The 24,863-nt window shown below is 43.8% G+C and overlaps 1 protein-coding gene across 2 annotated transcripts in view; it reads right to left on the bottom strand.

Annotated features, from left to right (window-relative positions):
* The window catches only part of SH3RF3 (SH3 domain containing ring finger 3), a 298,858-nt gene that overhangs the window by 33,463 nt on the left and 240,532 nt on the right, over window positions 1-24,863 (bottom strand). For both annotated transcript variants that reach the window (XM_064143669.1, XM_064143670.1), the window contains exons 5-8: window positions 24,234-24,334; window positions 19,937-20,107; window positions 16,361-16,611; window positions 12,053-12,357 (exon numbers count right to left, since the gene is read on the bottom strand). In XM_064143669.1, the coding sequence (XP_063999739.1) occupies window positions 12,053-12,357; window positions 16,361-16,611; window positions 19,937-20,107; window positions 24,234-24,334 (828 nt within the window). The remainder of the gene's footprint in view (window positions 1-12,052; window positions 12,358-16,360; window positions 16,612-19,936; window positions 20,108-24,233; window positions 24,335-24,863) is intronic.

The following is a 24,863-nucleotide window of genomic DNA, read 5'->3' as shown; positions in this document are numbered from 1 at the left end:
ATTTAGATACATAGACATTTAAAAGATCCCCCTCTCAGGAATCTCTTTTCCAGGCTAAAGAGCCCCAGGTCTCTCAGTCTCTCCTTGAAAGAGATGCTTCAATCCCCTAATCATCCTTGTGAGCTTCTGTCTGACTGTCTCCAGTAGTGTCCTGTTCTTCTTGAACTGGGAGAGCCCAGAACTGCACACAGTAGTCTGGATACAGCCTCACCATGGCAGAGTAGAGAGGGAGGCAAACCTGCCCCAACCTGCAGGACTAGCTCTTAATGCACCTCGGGATAACCACTGGCCTTCTTGGCCACAAGGGCACATTTCTGGCTCGTGGTGAACTTGTTGCCCACCAGCACTCCCAGGTCCTTCTCTGCAGAGCTGCGTTCCAGCATGGTCATTAAACCATATCCCAAATAGCTGTTGGCAACTGTGCTAGTTTGAAGCAGGGTAGAATGTTTTGGTGAGAAAAACTAGATCATAGGCTGTGAAAGGAAAACAATGGTGATGTCTGCTTCCCTCAGAGTCTTGCTGAAGAAGAAGAAAGTAAACATTAGATAACACTTTCACCATTTTGCCTTCACTCTCTGGTTGGGCTTTGACTGAGCTGTATCTCCCTAACATCACCTTCCACTCACCTTTGCTTCTTAACCTCTTGGCTGAACCTCTGTTCTTCCTTAGGACTGGAGTAAGGTTGAGAGGGGCAGGGGGAAGGTGCAGGGGTGGTTGAGAGCCCCTCCTGGGGACTCAGGTTTCTAGGAGGGGAGTTGTGTTTCTGTATTACTTTTACCTTGTATATTTCTGTCTATAACTGTATATACTGTAAATAGCTGCTTGTATATTGTGCTAGCTGTAAATAAATAGCTTCATTTATATTCCCAGAGCCGGCTGAGTCTAACTGGGGTACTTCTAAAGTGTTAGGGGGTGGGGTACACCCAAACCACCACACCATCAAACACTTCATGTGCCCACAGTGAAGAGAGGAAACAAGCCCTGTGACACCCAGCTAATGTGGAGAGAGTTTGCTGGTCTTTGGTACTTTGTAAATAAATATTCAGTTGTTGGCTTAAAAGAACTGGGCATAACCTTTGGGCTCTGAATGGGAGCTGCTTTTAGGCTGTCAGACTGAGTCATAGAAATTGCTTTTGTTGGAAAAGACCTCTAAAATCATTGAGACCACCTGTTGGCCTAAGAACATCACAGCCATTAAGCCATATCAAATGACATTAATACATGTCTTGTATGTTAGCCATGTTAGATAGTGTTTATTCCATCCTAATTGGCACTAACAAGGTCTCAGTAAAACTCCACTCTGGGGCACTGCTCTTTAAGACCCCGGCAAGCTGAAGACTGCCAAGAGAAGAGCTGAAAGTGTAATTATAGCCTAGAAAGTGTAATCTATGGAAAAATGCTAGGAACTAGCCTCAGTGATGTCAAAAGAAGAGAATTCTCAAGAACTGAGCACATTTGTTCTCTAATACATGGAAAACTGTCAGAAGAAAGCTAAGGAGTTGTTCGTCTGGAGCAGGACATGAAGAAGCAATATTCATTTGCAACCATAAAAGATTTAGGAGGGATAACAGGGAAATTTCTGTGCTTGGGAATATGAAGGACAGGAATAGGTTGTTCAGAGAACTTGTGGAATTATCTTAACTGAATGATCTGAAGAAAGGTTAGACAGGTATCTGTAGTTGGTAGCCAGCATGCATTTGACTTCTCATGGCTATGAATGGAAACCCATCCCAAGTCTAGGAGGCCATGGTCCTTTCTACCTTCTCTGTGTCAGTCCTGCAGACCAGCTGCATATCTCAGCCAGACTGCACCTAAGCCTGTCAACCAGGAGTATCGGGCTCAGATATAAAACCTGTCCAGAAAAAATTGAGAAGTTGGAAAATCAGCTCTCTCTTTTATGTCCTGATCAAAGCCTAGCTTATGCATTTCCCTTGCTGCAGCAGGCATTGCTGTGTTGATAGGATCAGCCTGCCCATCCCCCCCCTTTTCTGCCTCAAAATGTAAGATATGAGGAGTAACATGATGTTGTAGAGGAGGGAATAGAGATCTCTTAAGTAATCAAAAAGACTAGCTAGTGCCATTTAAAAATACACCAATTCTGAACTGATTGTGAATTTGGACTAGAAGCGACAGCAGAGGAAACTCACTTTACTGCAAATAAGTTGGCTGTGGGCTCACACTGAACTACATTTTCTCTCCCTGGGGCATCTGGTGATGAAGCCCAATGCCGCTCTGCTGCCAGTGTGCCGAATACAGTGAGCTGTGAGTGAAGGTTAATATTATAGTTTCTGTAGTCTTAGCTTACAGAAACATAGCAGTGGACATGAAGCAAATAAATACATATGCACAAGAGCAAAGAGACACATTGAGTTCTGCCTCTACAGTGAATTGTTTTTCAAAAGGTTGCTTGATGCCCTAAATTAACTGATAGCAGGCAGCATGCAGACGTAATGTCTGAAAAGCAACTTTTGCATGATGTACTTTCTAAATTCTTCAGACTGATTTTTTTTTTTATCTCCAGAGGCCATAATAAAAACATTCTTCTGTCAGAGACCAGCACTGACTCCATGTCTTTATCTGAAGGGAATTACTAGAAGCTTGAGCATTCGGTCAAAAAAAATAACAACCCAGACTGACAGTAAAGTGGCCTTACCATTTGGCAAAAGAAAAGCTGAGGGCTTGTGAATCTTTCTGCTGCTACTGAAAATTAAAGAAATAAATAAAAACATAGAAAATAAGAGAAATATTGCTTTGCTAAAACTTGGTTATGCCCTCAAGTTACATGATAAAACCAGAAACATGCTGCAGATATAGAACCATAGAATCATAGAATCAACCAGGTTGGAAGAGACCTCCAAGATCATCCAGGCCAACCTAGCACCCAGCCCTAGCCAGTCAACTAGACCATGGCACTAAGTGCCTCATCTAGGCTTTGCTTGAACACCTCCAGGGACAGTGCCTCCACCACCTCCCTGGGCAGCCCATTCCAATGCCAATCACTCTCTCTGTGAAGAACTTCCTCCTAACATCCAGGCTGTACTTTCCCCAGCCAATTTGAGACTGTGTCCCCTTGTTCTATTGCTGGTTGCCTGGGAGAAGAGGCCACCCCCCACCTGGCTACAGTGTCCCTTCAGGTAGTTATAGACAGCATATCCATTATCATGTGCTATTCCTACATTACTGAGGCTTGTCAGAAACTGCCATTTCATTTAGTTGATGTGACTCTTCTAATGGAGCTTACTGAAGTATTTCTGCATTGACATTAGATATTCTAACCCACTTATTACACATAATAACAGAGAAAAGCAAGAAAAAATACTGGCACCTGTTTGACCATAAAAAGAAACATGGGCACTGAAAAGTTGATTACAGCAAATTTTCTCAGGAAAGATCAAAGTTTGTCTCCATAAAACAACTGCATTCGTAGTAGAGATACTTGTATCTCAGTGAATAATCTCTATTGCCTCTTGGTGGTTTAAGACTTACTGGATTATGAATTCACAGTTGCAAAACCACTAAGGAAAGTAAATGAATCCTGGACATGTGGGAAGGCAAGACGCCACCGACACATTGCAAGTTGTTTCACTGCTTTCAAGGCATCCAAATTCTTACTATGTTTTTCTGTTGGGGTGTTTTTATCTTGCATGTTTTACTTCCTGGGAGTGGTGGGGCAGTGGCAGCCTCACGCCAGCTCTGTGTGTTACCATACCAAGGCAGAAAGGGGAGACAGGCATGGCATTTACACTCTTGGGCTTTTCTTAAACCTGTAGATGGGAACTGGGAGCTTGTTGTGAGGGAGTGGGACATCAACCCACATTCTTCGGGAACAGAGCAAGGAGAGGGTGGAAGCTGTGATGGGACTCTGAGCTGCAGAGTTGTGCAGTCTAGGGTAGGGACTAGCCCATATCTATGATCTTTCAACAGCTGGAATATGTGAACGCCATCTATTGATGCCACAAGAGTGCTTACATTTCACCCAACTAATCCAAGGAGATCCTAGCCATCCCCTCCCACAGCCTGGCCCCATCCAGCCATCTGGTCCTGCATGATTCCTTCTGCAGTCAGGGGAATGTCATGGGAACACCAGTGCTGGGATGCTCACATGCAGACATGCACTCGCGCACACACACGCCTCCAACCTTCTGCTTACAGCGCTGCTTTGCATGCTCTTTCTTTTGTCCCTTCTGTGCTCTTTCCCAGCAGCAACAAAGACTTAGTGAGAGCCCATGGGTCCTCTGTGTATAAAATTAGGTCTCCACAAGTGCCAGAAGAACCCTGCGCCTTAGCATTCAAACAGCTTTGTCTTCAGTTAGTAGATAAACTGAATTTCCTCCTGAAGCTAAAGCACTCTCAATCTTCTGTTCCCCTGGATCTGCTTCCTCTTATGGCTGGAGAATGCAGTACAGAAGCACTCAAAACGTGTTAGAGAAATCCACTACAGACGTTTGAGAAATCCTGTGACAGCACTATAAGGCAGATAAGCAGAGGTGGGGGGAGAGGAGAGAGAAGAGGAATAGCTCTTGGAGACTGCTTGGCAGCAAAGTCAATGCCTGAAATATCTGTGGGGAGTTTGAAAGCATTTCCTAACATCAAAAAATGCGAGGAAGAAAAAGAAATTTTGATCAATGGCTTATTGCTCTTGATCTAAGCAAAAGAATTCTAGCCAGTCAGGAATAACAGAAAACTGTTTCATTGTAAAGCTGAAGTTTTCTATGTTTTGACAGCCAGGGATCATGCTTTTGGCTTGGTTATTTGCCAGCCTTAAAATATTCATCACCAAGTTGCCAAGCTTTTGTCCTGTCAATTTGAACTCTAATGATGAAGGAAAAGGAGCCAGAGAGATTTTAAGAATGAGTTCTCTGCCCTAAAACAGAACTTTGTGGCCTGAATTCACATGACCAGAAAAAGAAGTTTCTACTCCCTGGCCAAGTTTCTGGGGAATCACTTGCTAGTCCCAGAGCCAAGATTTGCTTTCTTAAGCATGGGAAGCAGTGGCTCATTTGTGATGAAGACGCCCCCTCGTCTTTGTTGAGAGGAAATGAATTAACAGTATGTATTCTGTGCACAAGTCTGGAGAGAACTGAACCAAAATGTTCCAAATGAAAGCATCCTTACTGAAGAACAAACTGGAAAGCATGTTAAACTGAAAAGTCAGATCTGACTCTGAAAATGATTGAATTGATGGTGGTGGTGGCTCCAGGATCAGCTCAGCTCTCCTATAGAGTACTCAAGCATATCAATGTCACATAATTTATTCTTTGTCTTTTTGATGCAAATCTGTACTTTACTATTCCAATGTTACTTCTTACCAATGCTTTCTACATTTTGATACACTTATTCCAAGAATTCAAATCAGGCTCTTCTACTCTTCTGCAATCTGTTCACTCCTATGTCTTGCACTGCTTTCATTTAATCACTCAAGCTATTATTGTTCCATTTCATGCCTGTACAACTTAGAGGGGGCTTTCTTAGGTGAACCAATTACAAAGTGAAAAATGTTAAATCATTTTGTATCTGACAGGAAGACTGAATTCCTCTTCCAAAAATTCAGGGTCAGTCATATTGACTTTGTATCTGCAAAATCTACTTTCATCAACTCTGTCCTTAGCTTCCTTTACTCATCTCAGGGAGACCACTATTTTTGTCACTTCATTTTATATCTACAAAATCCTTGCAAATGCTCAACACTTCACTCTTGAGACTGATATTTCATTTTCTGGATAAGGAATTAAATTTCTTTAGAGGTTATGAAGTGATAACAAACCCTTTTCACTCATGGACAAGTTGATATGAGAAGATGCAATGCAGAGACTAACAGCAAGTGAAAACAGCAGGCAAAAACTAGCAGGTAGAATCAGGCCCTTCAGGCAGTTTCAGTTCTACTAACTGATAGCTCATGCAGACAGCTGTACTATGAACTATGGTCAAAGAGCATCTGAGCTTACAGAGACAGATTTGCAAAGCGCCTTTGGTCTAGTCTCCAGCCCTATGCAAAGACAGTGGGTGACTAAGTGTTCAGATGGGAGGTCTGCAGTAAGGTGCTTTGCCTTATGGGACCAGGAACTGAGCTGCAAAATAGGGCAAGGCAAAGGAAGGTACTGGCACAAAGGGGAAGAGGTGGAAGCAGAAGTCTCTTTGATCATGTCTATACTAGGCATAGAAAACTAGGCCACATTTACCATCAAAGCCTGGCCAGCTAATACTCTCCCAGGACATGGCTTGGGCCACACCATGTATACCAGAACTGTTACCAGTGAGCAGTCTGGATGCAGTCACCCTATTTTGGGTGGGGAGGAAAGCTCAAAAGTGTTGATGCAAGTCATGCAGGCACACTTGCAGGGCCAGAAAACAGGTCTTGGGTTGTTCTATCTCATAATGTAGCACATGCTCCAGGATCACGCCATAATAAACTGTATCATTTGAGGAATATAGCTATTTTGAGCAGAAGGGCCTGTACCATGCAGAGATACAGGCTGGGGTTGGAGTGGCTGGAGAGCAGCCAAACAAAGTGATCTGGGAGTGCTGATCGATACCCACCTGAACATGAGCCAGCAGTGTGCCCAGGTGGCCAGGAGAGCCAGTGGCATCCTGGCCTGCATCAGGAATGGTGTGGTCAGCAGGAGCAGGCAGGTCATTCTGCCCCTGTACTCTGCACTGGTTAGACCACACCTTGAGCACTGTGTTCAGTTCTGGGCCCCCCAGTTTAGGAGGGACATTGAGATGCTTGAGTGTGTCCAGAGAAGAGCGACGAGGCTGGTGAGAGGCCTTGAGCACAGCCCTACAAGGAGAGGCTGAGGGAGCTGGGATTGTTTAGCCTGGAGAAGAGGAGGCTCAGGGGTGACCTTATTGCTGTCTACAACTACCTGAGGGGTGGTTGTGGCCAGGAGGAGGTTGCTCTCTTCTCTCAGGTGGCCAGCACCAGAACGAGAGGACACAGCCTCAAGCTGCGCCAGGGGAAATTTAGGCTGGAGGTGAGGAGAAAGTTCTTCACTGAGAGAGTCATTGGACACTGGAATGGGCTGCCCGGGAAGGTGGTGGAGTCGCCGTCCCTGGAGCTGTTCAAGGCAGGACTGGACGTGGCACTTGGTGCCATGGTCTAGCCTTGAGCTCTGTGGTAAAGGGTTGGACTTGATGATCTGTGAGGTCTCTTCCAACCTTAATGATACTGTGTGATACTGTGATACTTGAGAAAGTGAGTGATGCTGGTGAGGACAGATGTTTACTGAGTCTACCTTAGCACACAAAACTGTTTGTGCAGGTTCAGAGGAATTTTCTGAAGACACATCTCAGTAAACAACAGCCCAGTGTATTTTCCCACTTGTTTGCCTGTCCAGATCCTCTATATATTCCACGGACACAGTTACTAGGTTTTAAGCGGTAAAACAGATCTGTTCTCTCAGCACATTTTAGAAGCATATAATTTTACATTGCCAATGTTTCAAATATTTCTGTGTCATCTGGCTAGGTGTAAGGAATTCAGTGATGAATGAACGGCCTACTTACTAGTGCAAGCTCCTATTTTCTTCTGTAGCAGATACTGGGCCACACATTTTGGAAGAGTTTAATCAAAACCCTGATCAAAAGCCAAATGAGTGGATTTTAAAGGAAGTTTAATTATAGTGGTCAAACCAACCGGCATGATTTGCTTGATTTGATTAATGTAATGAGGAGCACATTTAATGAGAAACGCGCTAATTCATTCAAACAAGTGGTTCCACCAGAGGTATTAAGCATCAGACCAGATTATGTATAGCAGAAACTATTATAGAAAATATTGGCTGAGGTCAAAGGAGTAGTCATGCCATAATTACAAGATCTCAGCTGTAATCTACTGGTTGAACTTGGGCTGTGACCATCACAACTGAAAATGCAGGGCTCAGATTTGAAAAAGCCCCAAACCCACAGGAGTTTATTTCCATTCGACAGCTAGGGTCTCAATCCCTTTCTCTTAAGATGTCCAGAAGATTTGGGAACTGGGATTAAATTCTTCGAGTTTCAGATGGATACAGAAGCAGATATTATTAGCTCAAAGGACCCCTGATCTCCACCCGTATCTTTAAAGGAAATCGAGTGTTTACATCTCCATTTTACATCCCTTCTCTCCTTGTGGTGTTTTGGGGACAGTCTTGTTCATAACCTGGAATACAGTGGCCTTGGGGAAGAATTATTATTTTCCTTCTGGGGAAGGCAACTTTCTTGGAAAAGAAGAAAAATTTACTTCAAGCTGGGAATATTTTAGAAAAAGAAGAAGAAAAAATCTCCTTTGCACCTTGCTCTCTTCAACTACCTTCTTTAGACACATTTCAGCCTTTTACTCTAACTTTCCTGTTTCAGGACCTCTCCACCTGGCCACCCTTCACAGCACCCTTCACCTCAGTTCTCTCCTCACTGGCACTACTCCAGTGCCCCCTGCTATATCTCCCAGCAGCTGCAAATGCTTTCCTCTCTCTCATGCTGCTCTGACCACTGTTACCTCTTTAACTCCTGCCATTTCCTTTGCTTTTATTCAGTCCCTAACTTGCCATTCCCTTCCTGCTGCTTTGTACTGTGTCTGTATGGCACTGACATAACAAGTGCTCTACTTCTAAGCCTGCTCAGCTGCTTGATCACTTTTTTTTGAACAGTGGACTTAAGCACTATCTGTTCAGTCTTTCATCAGCTACCACCAGCAGCTGGCAAATAAGAACAGCCTTGAAACTGTTCTCTAAGAGGACAGGAGGCTGATCAAGGAGCCGAGAAAAGCACAAGTCCAGTGCAGATAAGCTCATCTAGGGGTAGGTGAATATGAAAGACTGTCGTGGATGTCATATTTTACCACCTGATTAAGTCAGCAGGAGTATGGCAGTTTACTGGACAAGGGAAAGGGACAAAATAAATATATGTGCCAAAATTCACATGAGATTTGGAAATCTTGATCAAGACCTTCAAGAGGCAAGTGGAAAGAGAAAACTAGAGATGTCAGAAATTAGGATTTATTTGTTATATTAATAGAAGATAAGCAGGAAAACAATTCCTGCTGAGCTGAAAACCGTAATCCTTAGGATATTTTCTGCCTCTTCCCTTTAAACCACAAGGAAAGAATACAATTGTAATAGCAGTCTCTTGATTTTAGACAAATATTGGTATGTGCCTGCATCGGACTGCTGCACACCAACTGGAACCCATGATATTGGCTTACAAACATTTGCACAGGGGAAAGCATAAACAGTGATGATCTCACCAATACACTCAGCAAGGCTGTTCCAAAGGTAAAGCAAATTCTGTCTTGGAACAAGCAGCCAGATTCACATATACAGACTCACTACAGCAGCTGACCCTTGATGCCACATTTAGTATCCTTGAGTGGAATCTAGGTGGGAAATCACAGAACATAAATTGGTAGAAGATCCTATCTTAAAACACTCTTCCCACTGTCTCCCAGCCTAGCCTTCAAGCAGCCAACCAACCTGACTGAATTTGCAATCTAAATAAAATAACTCAAGGAACAATATATCTGACTATGTCAAAGTCATAAGTGCAAATACTGCAGTTTATCTCCATAGCCCACCCAGAAACATGTTCTACAAAAGAGCCATGAAAACCAATGGATCCTCAGCACGTCCACCCCCAAATGCAGGCTGCTTCCTACAAACCATGTGCCCTCTCTGCCATAGTGAACTCACACTGATGTGTGTGCTAAAGAAAAATGTGGCTAATAACAAGAGAATGTGTCCCAAAATAGCCATTCTCCCTCTGACCATTCAGTCCTCATCCTCAGAGGAATCCTACAAAAGAAACTGGACAGACTAAGCTGAGATTAAAATGAATAATTTGATGGGACACCAAAAATTGTTGACTCCAACCGTGCTAATCCCAGAGCACATAACAATTTACCCCAGACACAATTTGCTAATCTCTGTTTTTCAGGAGATAATTACCTGTGCGTTTCTTCTATCCTGTGCTCAGCAGAGCTGAAGACCACATTACCACTCCTCTTACTAACATCCCCTTTTGTCCCTCGCATCTCAGAGTATCTGATGGATTAATATAATTAAAATGAACTCAGATAAATGTCTTCTGATTTTTGCTTATCTGGTATCTCCCTCTACTCCGCTCTGGTGAGACCCCACCTGGAGTACTGCATCCAGTTCTGGAGGGCCTTTTACAAGAGGGATGTGGATGTACTGGAGTGTGTCCAGAGAAGGGCCACTGGGATGATCAGAGGGCTGGAGCACCTCTCGTATGAGAACAGACTGAAAGAGTGGGGGCTGTTCAGTCTGGAGAAGAGGAGGCTGAGAGGTGACCTTCCAGTATCTGAAGGGGGCCTACAAAAAAGCTGGGGAGGGACTTTTTAGGCTATCAGAGAGTGACAGGACTAGGGGGAATGGAGCGAAGCTGGAGGTAGGTAGGTTCAGATTGGGTGTGAGGAGGAAGTTCTTCAACATGAGAGTGATGAGAGCCCTCTGATCATCCCAGTGGCTCTTCTCTGGACACACTCCAGCATGTGCACAACCTTCTTGTAATGGGGGCTCTATCCCATTAGTTGTTTGCACCTTTGGTGCCTTGTAAACTGAGCTGTGAGTGTAGAATCCAAACCCAACAAATTCAAACCTGAAATAATGCACCACCCAATCCAGTCAGATACAAAAAAATTTACTGTCACTTCTCTGACACTTCCCAGGTGTTGAATTGGTCTTTGGAGATGCTCATTGCCAAACCAGTATCTTAGGAGAGACTTGATGTAATTTTGTCTAGGACACTTCAGTGTGCAGTCCTACGTGAATGAAAACACATGGACCTATAGAAGAGCATGATATGTTTTTTAGGAAGTATTAAATAAGTTAGGACACAAAGATCTGAGGTAATGTGCAGATCTGCCACCTTCCATCAAATACCATACACTTCCTTGGGCTTCCAGAAGTGCAGCACTATCATATTGCTTGCACAGCCTCCAGTCCTCGATGACACGTGAAAGTCATTCTCTGCAAAGCTAAGTTTTACACCCGGGGCAGAAGTTCTAACCCCTCTTTCTTTCACTAAAAGGGACTCAAAGAAAATTCAAGACAGGATTAAGGACAGGATTTAAAAACTTCTGTTTCTCATGTTGTGAAATTAGTGGTTCTCTGCGACCCTGACCCCCTGTGAGAACTGCAACCTCAGTATTACCACGCACAAAGTAAATGTTTACTCCATGCCTGTCACCACGGAAAAGCCTCGGGGAAGGTACAGAAAGAATTTGTTGGAGGTCCAAAGGAAAAGCAGGCCCCACTTATCTTCCTCCTACTCAGATACACATCAAGATCTTGCTTGCAGTAGGCAATTTGGGCTGTGTTGGGTAGTCGGAAGGTAACTCTCAGCACTGACAAAAGGGAACCGCTAGCACAATGTGAGCATTTGGTGGCAGTGAAATACTCGCCAAGCACCGGAAAGGCTGGGCCTTTAAAGCAGCTCTCCGTGCTGGCTCTCCTTAGCAAGCGGCACAAAGCATAGGCACTCACCAGCGGTCTCCCTGCTGGCTCCGCAGAGGCCGAACCCGCAGTGCATCACACCTCTGTCTCAACAAGCTGTATTTAATTATCTTCTCCCCGTCTGGCTGTGCTATTGCAAGGAAAGTTTCCGTAAGAAACAGACGTTTCTGGGGAAGTGAAACAGCTCCTGCCGCCCACAGGTCAGTGCTTTACTGTGCCTGGGGCACCTACCCTGGGGCTAATATCCCCCTCAGTTTCTTCTGTCCAGCGAGGCTTTGGCCGTGGCCTTTACATTCTGATGACCAGGAGTTTGCTTTAGTGCCTGTCTGCACCGCTGCGGATCTGAAGGTCCAGGTACCACACGTTCTGTCATTTAGTAGCCCAGCCTCGTTTCCCACGCATGAAAGCAGTGTTGGGAACGATGTAGAGGAAAGGCTGACCTGTGAAAACCATGTGAGCTGAGGATGCCCAAGCTGGCAGACAAAGCAAACCAGCTTCTACCCTCCCAGATGGCCTCAGAGCGGCCCCTCAGGTGGCCTCAATAGCACCACGGCAAGGAGAGGAGGCAGGAGCACGCAGTATGGTGGGGGTGAAGCGGCCCTTACCTTCTCATTCTTCCTCTCCTCGGCCTTGCTGGCAGGACCAGGGATAACAGGGCCGCCCAGGGGCCCACCAACCACCTCACCGTTGAGATGGGCTGCGCTGACATTGGGCGGGGTGATGGCGGCGGCAGCGGAGGTGAGCGGGATGAGGGGCCTGGCCCCCGGGGCGGGCGGCTGGTGGCCGTGCTGCGGGGAGACGGAGGGGTGAGGCCGGATGGCTGCTGCTGGCAGGCGGGAGGGTGAGCTGGGTGTCCGCAGGGGTGAGACCGTGGCGGTGGGACGCTCCGGGGCTGGCACCGGGGAGTGAGCTGCGGAGGGAGGACAAAGCGCGGTTAAACCTCCTGTGCGCTGCTAGACCAGACGCTTCAGTGCGCACTGCTCCCACGCCCAGCGGAGAGATTAAGTCTCTCTCAGGCAATCTCACCCCGTAACTGGTTTGGGATGAATCCTAGGAATCCTCCTCCTGGCTGCAAAAGGCTTGTCTGCAGTCTCTGAGGTGTCTCTGAAGTGGCCCTCCCTACTGATGCGACAGGGCAATAGCTCAACTGCCCCTGCCCACGCTCGGAAATAAACAGCAAACCTACCGTGGTTTTAAAATGTCTGATCTTGCTTCGGCTGAGCTGGTTTCTAAGCCTCCAGAAGTCTTTCCTAACCTAGTAAGTTTGGGAGCAATGCGACACAGGACCTACAGGGCTATGCCAGCTGATCCATGCCAACCTCAGATGGCAACTACAAAGGAAGGTCTCTTGTTTTGGCCTTAACGAAATGATCAACAGCACATCAGTGTTCGGCACAGGACAAACTAAACAGAAATCCACTAGAGAATTTCTGAGCTCAACCTTATCTCTGCCAGCAAAGCCCCTAAGGGATTATGCAATGCCTTTTAGTCTCACTGTCTCTTCTGAGCACATCCTGCCTACAAGCACTAGGAATCAGGAATTAGCTCTCATCTGTTTAATGGTGACCATGACACACTGCCAAGGTCTGCTCTCTGGGTCTTCAAGAGCTGTTGCATGCCTCCTGTTACAGAAAATGTGACAAAGGTCCAGGCCCACTTCCACAATGATGTTGCCTTTGATTTCCAGGCTGGTTGATTGCTTAGCTGTAACCTACATACAGCCCCTCTCAAGCATGTATGGACCAGAAGCCAAGTCCAGGCTCAGACACTCATTCACTTAATTCAGCAGTAGGGCTGGCTGGAAAATGCCCATTTCACAAATGATTCCAAGGTTTCATAACCTTGTTTAGTTCTGCTTCAGTGAAAAAATTCAAACATTTGAGCACTTTCCTGAATGCAACCTACTCAGCTACCACAAAATAGCCTTGATTCTGGTCAAGGCATTCACCTAGGATGTGAAAACAGGATCCAGTCACTGTGCTGTTTTCCTCAGCAGCAAACAGGTCTGGGCAGCTGTCTATTCCCTTTGCAGCCAGAGCAAGGACTTCCTGGCTGAAGTCCGGTCAAACTACATCCACTCCTGACAGATAAGCTCCGAGTCCAACAAATCAGCTTTCCTTTGAACAGAAAGCTTTTTTTTTCTGGAAAATTTCTGACCCACTCTGATATGTGATTTTCTTACAAGTTCATCTGAAGGATATATTTCTATGCAGGAACAGCTGGAGTTCACTGAATCTATAACTAAACAACAATGCTAGAACAACTCTAACCACTGTTTTCCCTTCTGCAGTTAACAACGGCACCCATTACCAGGGACTGAAATGATAAGGAGGAGTGCCATTAATCATACTCACTACACAATGGAGCACTCCTGCCAGGAGGGAATTTCAGCCTTATGCCCTGTTATCCAAAGTGATAAGGAACATGATGAGCCAATGATAGTCAGATTAGCATCTCCAATGTTTACACTGTTTTCCCTCATAGCAACTCCTTGACTCTGTAAGGTTTCCTTTTATTAGTGTTGCTCTCAACAGATCAACTGAGCTGTCATTAGCCAGTTTGGATCTTGATGTGATTTTACAATGTAGCATGAAGGAGGGCCTGAAAGTTGTTATTACAGATGCCTTCAAGACTATTCTTATTATTAGTCATCATTTTCCCCTCACTGGATTATCAAGAACCTATATCAGAAAGTGCAGTTAATTTCCAGAGAGCCAGGCAGGCCACCGCTGGTCATCTTGCAGTGATTCCCTCCGTTTGATTTTCCCATTTGGAACCTGTGTGCTGATGAGCAATCACTACTGCCACAAATCTAATTTTCTGGGACAGTTAAGCTTGTAAGGTCAAAGTTTTGAACTACTGGTTGCAGGGAGCAACAGCTTTCCTAAATTTAGAGGAAAAGCATAATAAGGGAATTTCTGGGCAGGTACTTGCATGCAAAAGATTGATTTGATAGTCATATCAGGTACATTACTTCTTTCATATAGGACTTGGTGTTTTCAGACACAAAGGAAATAGAAAACGTGAGAAACAGTAAAATAAATAGCCTGAGAAAAAAACAGCTCTAAGCATAGCTCTGATACTTTGTTCTGTAATTTCATCTGCTTATTGTTACAATATATGCCTTTGCTCTGGGATCTCTGGATCTGGACTGTGCTGCATCAAACATGCCATTAATTAGCAATGCTCACTGAAGGCTATTTTTGTTCTACACCACTCATATTTCATTTTGGGTGTATTCCTACATTAGTGGCCTTGTCCAAAATTGATTTGTTACTCATGTATACTGCAAGCCAAAAGAAATGTGATTTGAATACTGTGCCAGCTTGTCTCTCTTGGAAAGCTTTTCCAAAAGTCAGTGTGCATTTCCCTGTCCTGCAGTACTAAAGAGACCTCTTAAGGGGCTCTGGCCCACATCCATTGTGGAGAAATTATGGTGAGGACATCCATATGGAATACTGATAATCGTGAAAATGTTTTCTGTATTTATCCTGGCAAAGGTTTATTTAATTAAAACAACAATTTTGTGAACCTTCTGGAGGTGCTGGAGAACTTCCTGCTCAGGAGGTTTTGGAGCAGCTCTGTGTCCCTGGATCAACCTGTCTGCCAACTCCTGGAACTTTAAGATGTCAGGGTGACCTTGAGGATTCTCCCATTAAAGCAGGGAAGTTTCTGGACGTCTATTACAGCAGCACCATGGAAGGAAGCTGTGGAGCATGCCAAATGTGTGAGGCAAAATGATCTGTCATCTCGGTTTCAGGAGAGTCCATCTGCCTATTGGAAGCACCAGAAGAACCCCAATAACTTCCTGAGAACCTTGCCCAAGAGGAAACATTTCTGCCTCTGGTCTGTGTGAAGGGTGTGACTTGAGGGGAAATCATCACTTTTTGAACTAGACAAAAAGAAGATAAGTCGATTATTGCCCAGTATGACATGAATGTCATGTGAAGTCCTGCCACTGATGAGCAGCGGAGACTGCACGGTTCAAGATTCAGATTCACATATATTTGATTATGTTTTGTTCCCTTTGGTCTGGACTGTGTAGGAGGTGAGATTAGATGGTCATAACGATGCCTTCTCGTTTCACAAAGTATGAATGCATGACCTTCACAGTAGTGTTATTTCTCATATGCACTTCCTCTGTTTAGTACCTAAGACCTCAGTTTCCAGGAGCCACAGTCCTTACTGGTCTGCCTTTGTGAATACAATGGCTCACATCCCTATCAAATATAGAGAACAAAACGTTTTAAATTTTGCTGTGAAGTTCCACCACAGGATTGATTTTACTTTATTCAATGCCAGAGCTGTTTAATATCAGGAAAAGGGGAATAAATTGTACTCTAGAAAATTGTGCTGTACATCAGAAAAGAAACCTAGAAAGAGCAGAGGGCTCCTGTTGTGAGAAGCTCTTATTCTCATTTCAAAACCACGGCAGTATTTTTCAGATCTTTTGCTTTATCACTAACACCAGGTCCCGTTCTGTCTAATAAATATTTTGTTATCCCTGAAGCCCAATGAAATGCTCCTTCATTTTAAGTCATGTATTACTTGCCCTGTGATAAGGGCAGTATTTTCCCGTCGGCAAGCCAACTGGATCCAGAACTGTTAATCTCCTCAGTATGCAGGGTGCTTGCTTTCACTCAGATAAATGGTATAAATATTTGTAAACACTATAATCTATTTCAGCTGTAGCAACAGAACGATCTGATAAACACAACGCCGTTCCCAGAGATCAATAGAGGCCCATAAATATTACAAGCAAATAAAACATACTCCGTTCTGCATTGACTGAGCTGTGACTAATGTGAGAAAGAAAGTTGTGGGGCTGGGTAGATCCGAGAGGCTGGTGCCTGAGCCACACGGCATCAACCCTGCTGACACAGGGCAAGAGACACCAGTGGGTGTGCACATACCCATCTGCATGGCGTTGCGGGTCTGGCTGGCTGGCTGCTGGGCTGAGTACCTCAAGCAGTTATTCAGCTGTGGAGAGGCTGCCTGTAGCTGGGGATGCGCCTGAGGAGCTGTGATAGGAACAACTGGTCTGACAGCCGTGGCAGTGTTGGTGTGACCTGTCCCAATGGGGTGGATGGTTCCCGGGGCTCCTTTTGTTGTTGGAACTCCCCCAGCTCCACTGTTCCTGGGCTGCCCAGCACCCACTGGCACCCTGCACAGAGACAAGGCACAATGTAAGCATGCTGCAGAGATCCTGATATCCAGCCACAACACTGATAAGCACCTCCAGTTACTCAGGGGGTTCAACATGATACACTCTCAGGTGTTCAACTGAGATACAAATTTATTTTTATAGGACATAGTTTTAAGATGCTGGAAGACATTTTTCATCCCTTTATCCTATGTGGGAAGAAGTGCAGGGTAAAAATGGAAAAGATGCTTTGTCTCACCACTTTTTTCCTTAAGCTACATTTCTGCCTGAATAGTTTCTAGTAAAACCACAAGTCTAAATTCAGAAGTAATGGATATCTCCCAAATGCCATTTTGTGAGAAAGAGGCTATTTTACAAGCACTAATGGAGTGATAATTAAAACAGATCTTTTCTTATGACTAAACTTGCATACAGCCCCACAGGGAGAAAAAGAGATGGATAACACCATATCAGTTGAAGGGGACTGGAAAGCAGCAGAGTTGTCAGGCTTTGGCATTGCTGAGCACTTATCCTACCAATGTAACCAGCCCTAGCTCAGACTTGCTAAAAAATGCAAAAGGGAAGGGAACGCTGCTGACCTTGCTGAAAAGATAATTTAGACAATAATTGACCCCTCTTTCACTGCTCACTTGAACTGTATGTACAGTTTGTATTTCATAAAAATTGCCTGGGTAGAGCTCAGAGGGAGGGAACAAAGCTCTTTTTCCAATGCAGGGAGTTCAGCCTAAAGCAGATCCTGGTCCTCTTACCACCAAGCTTGAAACATTCTGACCAGGACAGCAGGACACTGGGGAGGACAGAAGGACACCAGTGGAAAAACTCAGCTGCTGCTCAGCAGCTCTCTGGGTTTCTTACTCAGGTTCATTACTCCTTCCACTAGCAGCAGATGTCATAAAAGAGAGGGATAATTCTGTGCTATTCTCTTCTTCCAGGCTGTTCCGTGTGACAAGATCCTCCACCAAGAAAAAAAGTGCAGAAAGACGTGTAGTGGAGAAGATGGAAATGAGACAATGTAGAAGGTTAGCAAGCAGAGAGAGGATAATAGAAAGAGTACAAGACCAAACCATGAGGAGCAGGGCTGGGTGAATTTATGAGACTCCAGAACTCTTTTGCGGGATAATGGAGTGGAGAAAAGCAGAAAAAGTTTATGCTGAACAATCCAGTCTAAGAGTACAAGAAAGACAGAAGAATGGAAATAGGAAGAGCTAAAAGAGTGAAATTCTGATAGAAAGAGATCAAAACACAGCTTTGAAGATACAATACAAAAATACAAAAAGATAGACACCCCTTCAGTCCAATCCCCTCTCCCCTCAAAATCACAGGAGCAGAACCAGGTCTATGCTGTCTCTAAGTTGCCTCATCTCATGGTGCAAGGTATGCCTGGTTTACATTTTGATAAACGACTCTGGTTTGGGGTTTTATGGCTTTTTTTTTTTTAATTTCAATTTATTTTTTTATATTAGCCACCAGGTGGGGAAAAGCTGGGAATCCCACCAGATGGCAATCTTGATTGTCTGTCATCTGCTGTGAAGTGCTGGCAGGGTAGCACCAAGGTTCAGCTGGAGCTGGCTTGGCCATCTGCACTAGACTGAGTTTGCCAGAAAAGCTCACCTAAGAGATTGCTGTGTTCATTCAAATAAGCACACTGACAGGTACAGAAACTACCTGTGACTCCCACAGAGCTGGACACACATTGGATGTGGTAGTTCTTGCTGTTGTGCCGTGCCTGTCTGTCCATCTAAAGGGTCTTTTTTCCACCATACCCTGCTCATACATGTGCTTTGGCAGCTTATAAATCTAGTTCAGTGCAATTAAATTCATCAGCAAGGCCTTTTTCTTGGGTTTTGTAGCAAGCATCAGAAGAAAATTTATGAATCTAATCTTTTGCTTTGTTGTCAAAGCTGGAACAAAATATGTTCAAAGTGTAGCAAATAGAAGATTTTGTTGCTATCATTTTTTTCACATGGAAGGTGATTTACACAGGAGCTTAATTAGCTCACAGGGTCATAAATATAATCATAAAGCTGCTTTTGGGTTTTGTGGAAAGCACTTTTGCCCTTTAGCACTTCTCTCTGTCTTGTTCTAGCTGTGACATGCTGCATTTAATAAAGTCATGCTGATTCACATCAACAATTCTTCACCACAAACTTCTTGACTAATTAAGAGCTGAAGAGGCAAGGAGTAAAGGCAGCCAAGGGGCTCCATAAAATGAGGTAAATACATTTAGGTTGATGAACAGTGAAAAACTAATGAATTAATGATATGAGTTCTTAATTTGTTGGGTTTTTTGTTTTGGTGTTTTTTTTTTGTTGTTACTGTTATTGTGGTGTTGCTTGATTGTTGTTTTTACCCAAAATGCAGTACTAGAACTGTTATCAGGCTTAGTTAGTATCTTTTAATTTACTCTTAACTTTTGATCTTGCTCAGTCCACGCATTACAAAACATAAATTGAAGATGGAACAAAACTGGATCAATTTGTCAACACCAACACTGTCTGAGTTGTGAGGTGTCTTTCTCTGGTGAGGAATGAAAGATGGTGGAGATCATGTGCATGTGGGAGGAGAGACTGAGAGCATTTGAGAAGTGAGTTTGGTTTGCAAACCTATGGTTGCTTTAAGGGACACATAGGCATAAACATGGCAACATTTAAAAGTAAGGAACATGGGGGCAAAACAGCCCATGACACACCAATGAACTTTGTTCCCAGCATGCAGAATATTTCAGAGTGGGCTTTAGGTCAGACACAACCTTTAATGTGGCATTGTTCAGCACTGAATTCTGATGAATGTCATTCCTCCCCAGACATGTTCTTTTCCCCTTTTCTCATCTCCTGCAGCTGAAATAGAACTTCACACACTTTACTGAGATCCCCTTCCACTTCTGAATTTTAACAGTTCAACATTATTCCAGACCCAAACAATGCGAGATCTTTCACTTAAGGAAAGTAAAATCTGCATGAAGAGCTACTGAAAAGTAAGACACAAGCAGGCCTTACTTTGTTTATCTCCTATACACACCAGTAATTTGATAACAATGAAAAGGTCATTTGCTAACAGATTCTTTACAATAATAAAAACTGGGCACATCAGAATTTGTAAAGTCAGAGCTTGTAAATATCATCTAATGCAACTAGTGAAGTCTTTAGAGAACATGGATAGTCCCAATGCTACAATCAGCAAGTTCTGCTAGCCAAGTGTGCAATGCCACCTGAAAATTTCTGGAAGAGAAATGTGATGCAAGTGCAGAGCTGTGCTATTTTCAGCATCCTCCAGACACAGAACCCCTCTCAGCCCCAGATCAAGCACCTTGGCCAGTGGTCCTCACCTTGAAACAGGTGTCACATAGTTTCCTGGAAAGACACCAGACATGCCACTCCTCAGAGATGTCCCCTTGAACCAGCCGTCCTGGCACTTCTCAGTCACCCGGTACATCTCGCCTTTGCGCAGCTCCAACTCATCGTTCTTCTGAGGCTTGTAGGCATACAGGGCTAGGTAGCTGCAGGGAGAGGTCACAGAAGAAGAAAGCACACAGCTGACACCAACTACCACCTGTCTAGCTTGTACTCCAGAATTGCAAAGGAGAACGTGAGCAGAAACCCTTCTCAGAAAGGGTGGTTAAAACAGGACACCATCACAGCACACCAAATAAGGAACAGCAGAGACAAGATCAGCTGGATGCTAAGACAACAAGGGAATAACTACTGAGATTAAAGGGAGGGGGTAATTTGGAAATCTATAGGATATACTTCTCACTCAGGACACAACCAAACTGAAACACCACTACGAGGCAGCAGTGAAGTTAAGGAATTAGCAGCAGTTTTGGAAGGACAAGGTAATTACAGAGGCAGACAGAGTGATCAGGACTTGAGTAGAAAGGTTTTGCAAAGCTTAACATGTAGATGAGGTACAAATTAATACGCTTCAGGGTGCATATGAGCCACGCTGCTCTGGAATTTCAGAAGAAACTTCTTGTATGAGTAGGCTACTTCAAAAACACTGAAGGGAGTTCCTCTTGCAGCTTCCTCAATGGCACTTACGCTGGCCAGTTTTAGAAACAACACACCAAACTGTTCTGATCTGGTATGGTAAATCTTGCCTTATGTGGGTAAACTAAAAAGTGACAGAGGGCCAGATTCTGCAAGGGGATTTTTAATTAAGTGAAGCAGCAGAATCTGGCTTTGAACATTTAGCATACAAGTATTCTAATAAATCTTTAACAGAGGACCAAATATATAGAACTTTTTATTTATTTAATCCCAGCCTTTATTTATTCCCTTTGTTTACAATCTTTCTTTTTATCTCTCTTTTGTTCTTCCGTTACTACTTCAGGGATGTGTCTAATGTTGTGAAACGACTACAACTTAAAGTCCCTCAAGACATTCTTTCTGTTTGGAGAGATCTTTGTTGAAGATTAAGAATGATTGCTTGCACTTTGGGAAATAAGGGAAAGCTGGGATAGGATAGTAAGAATACACCCACAGAGAATAACAGTTTCTTTGTAAATATCAATTGGTTTTTTGGTACCATCACCTTTGTACAAATGCAAAAAAGAGATTTCTGGTAGGTCTTGATCAAAGTTGTGCCTTCTTCATTTGGTGGCTTTTTCTTTTTTTTTCTTTTTTTTTTTTAATTTGTGTGTGTACATATAGAATCAACCAGGTTGGAAGAGACCTCCAAGATCATCCAGTCCAACCTAGCACCCAGCCCTATGCAGTCAACTAGACCATGGCACTAAGTGCCTCACCCAGTCTTCTCTGTGCTTTACAGGCAGTGCAGAGAGATTAGGGCAAACAGGGAAACACTTACAGAAAGTGCATTCACACTACAAAGTGCAGTAGAATGCTCTTAGGCTCAGGGGTGGGTGAGAAGAGGCTTGCTGCCCACCTAACAGCAGTGAACCAGACAAATAAGGGAAACTATAACCACTGTAACTGTAGACTTGCAGCCAATAAAAATGATACATGGCTTTTTACTTATGCCTTCCAGGAAATATAATTGAGGAATAAATCCTGTTAGTTTTCCTGATTCTACTCCTTTATAGTACCAGTAGATTTCTTTATTTTTATTCTGAAGGCAATAAATAAACAGCAGTAATGAGTAGAATGTGAAATATTTGGTAACAGCTCCTTGGGGCATACTTAGGCTGATGTGCCTGGCTCTGTTTACCACATGCATGGGGGTACAAAGATCTAATCAGAAACTGTATTTCATTAGTCAACAGATGGGAGAATCCATCCTGTGCATCCTTTGCTTAGTGTGTATAATCAGGTGGGTCTAAACAAGCCTGTAGATGTTCACCTGATGAAAAACATGCAGCTACACATGAACTGAAGAACATTAAAATGCATCACCTTCAGATGAAACAAGGTTGCATGCTTCAGTGCTAATCCTTCAGCACCGCACTCTGCTAGGACGTAAAGTGCCAGACTGCACTCACTCAAGGGAGCAGAAAGTGTGGCTTTCAGGGGCAGCCCTTTTTAAGCTGCTGTTTAGACAGGGCTCATGTTCAGAACTATGGGTAAAGTGGAAGGTCAAGGACTGAGCCTTTTAGATAGACTCCCTTAGCCCTTTCCCCAAGGGACTGCATGTAATAATGTAATTTACAGGTTGAGATGCTGAAAGAAGGTGCAAAGAAAATAGTCCTAAGCAGTCATAGGCTGCTTTCCCTTGCAGCGATCTCCATCTGTCCTAGCTTCTTTCTGCTCATCTCTGCAAATTCCCTTGACTGAGCCTCCAGTAAGACTGAATATCCAACATTACGATAAACCTAAATATTCCCTGGAGAGCATACCAGAATCCTTGCAGTGATTAAAAGATGTACAACAGGCCAGCCTGGACTCCATGCCAAAACTGACCAATCTCTGTATGGCTCAACTGATGAAAACTTGCATGTGATAACCACACTGTGATCCCACCACTTATGTGGGCCCCTAAGGGTGCTTAATCTCTGGGTGTTTATTTCATTAATCTGCAAAGAGACAGGGGCTTCTTCAAGCACAGCAACAGGCTCAGTCTGGGTACACTGCCTGTCCACCTGCCCCATAGGGACAAAAGCACTGCCTGTGTGCTGAGAGAGGGGGCTGAGGGAGAGCTGGCAGGATGCTTACTTGCATGAATGCCTGAAAATAAATTAAATGTTGACAGCTTCCCTCCCCAGAAAGTGTTTCTGGGCTTCTCCTCTGGCACAGAATCAGGCCTAGTGATCCCATTTGCTGAGGTTGATTTTGTCTTAAGCCAAAGCCTTTAGACATTTCACTGTTCTCTTCATTTTAAGTGTGAAACTTCACCAGTAAACTCTCTACAACCGAGAATAAAGTGTTAAAACAACAATCTGAAATCTTGCAAAATATAACAGCAAGTTATTCTGGGCTATGTGAAATATTGAGGCTAAGGGCAAGGGAGCAAGACCTAAAAGAAGCCAAAATGTTTACTGTAAGTTCCCTAAAAAAAAAAAAGCCAAAGAGAGAAAACAGCTCATGTTCTTGGCCTTGGGGAACTGCTTTGCGACTCTACTTATAACTCAGAAGCCCCAGGGCTCTGCTTAGGGTGGTACATCCTCACTTCTCCTACAGCTTTCAGATTACACTTTCTTTTTGATTGGAACTTGGCTCAGACATGCAAAATGACAGACTGGAGTATGAGGCTGCTTCACAAGGGAGATGACAGGAGAAGCATGGGAGGGAGAATGGGAGGCTTACTGAGCCATGGAGGCAGGGGCATTGCCAGAGAGCTGGCAATTGTCCTGATTCAGCAGCTAAATACTGGAAATGCTGCCAGTTACTGCTTCCTAGTCTGAGCAACGTTTGAGGTAAATTTGTGCCCCACTATGTGCCACACAAGCTGCACAAGGTGACCACAGGTGATGATGAGACCTCTCTGCCACACAGTAAGTGATGTGTGGTACCCCTCAGGCATGAAGATCTCATCTTAGTAGCCAAGAACAAATTTGTTTTGGTTCTATTCCAACTCCCCTTAAAGCAGATTTGCTATGTTACTTTAGGATTTTATTTCTAAATTCAGACCTTCTTTTAGCCACATTATAGAACTATAAAATACTGGCATGCATATGTATGGGCATCTATATATAGTTCTACTGCTTTCATGAGGTATATGTGATGAGAAGAATGGCTTCAGTAGTTTAACTAGACAGGTACCAGATAAACCAGCCAGAATAACATTCTGTTATTCTCCACACTATTCAGTAAATCCATATGCCCATGATATGAAGCTCATTTGTTGCCTTTGTTTATGGCACTAAAATGCAACTGGGTAATTCTTTTTCCTGGTTAATGATGAAGGTATCAGGTATTTGATTGTGTGGGACTGCACCTTCATAAAAGCTTTAAATAAGGGCCATAGCTGAGAGGCATTCAGTTTGCTTTATGGTGATTCATAGAGCTGTAATAACTATGGCAGGAGTCTAAAAGGGCTCACAGAGAAAGGGGGAAGTCTTGTCTTTCTCTACTCGTTTTTCAGCTTCAGCAGAGGCTGGGCCATGTATGAAAATGTGGTCTCTCTCTTCTCAGAGTGCCCCAGTGCAGAGATCAGGCTTTCAGACACAGGCACACACATGCACACGACTGGAAACGAGGAGTGCGCAGTGACTGAGATGAGCTGCTTACATATTGAGAGGGAGCTGAACCTTCGGCGGTGTTCCCTGATCTCCAATTATTGCACTTGTCCTGGGACCAGCCACTGTGGTTGTTCCAATTGAAGAAGAATCCTGCAGATACACAAAGAAGAACATACAGGAATTAAGACAAAGCTCATAATTTCCTAAAATGCAAGGTGGGGAGGCTTAGAGGAAAAATCATTCAGTTTTATCAATCCCCAGACTTTCCAAGCTCATGGTATTACATTTAAAAATATTCTTTTAGTCTTACACATTTGAAAAATACATTTCTGACACAAAGGATATTAAAGCTATTAGCAGCATTTCCATTTACCTGTCAAAGACATTTAGCTGTACATTGTGTGCAGATCTTAAAAGTTTTAGAATAACAGAACTAGGCAACTGCTTAGTAAAATTAGCTCCACATGTACATCTCTGCAATAGTACCTTTGATAAAAGTAAGCTTTTCCCCTCCGAAGCTTTTCATATTTGTACTCCTTCAGTTTCATGGTTACGGATCTATGGAGAAGATATATTGAATGTCCAAAACACAATCCCATTTCTATGAATTGTAGAATCATAGAATCAACCAGGTTGGAAGAGACCTCTAAGATCATCCAGTCCAACCTAGCACCCAGCC

This window comes from Pogoniulus pusillus, chromosome 5 (assembly GCF_015220805.1).
Source record: "Pogoniulus pusillus isolate bPogPus1 chromosome 5, bPogPus1.pri, whole genome shotgun sequence".
Taxonomy (NCBI): domain Eukaryota; kingdom Metazoa; phylum Chordata; class Aves; order Piciformes; family Lybiidae; genus Pogoniulus; species Pogoniulus pusillus.
The sequence above is the reverse complement of the archived record's forward strand: the minus strand, read 5'-3'. Positions and strand labels throughout refer to the sequence as shown.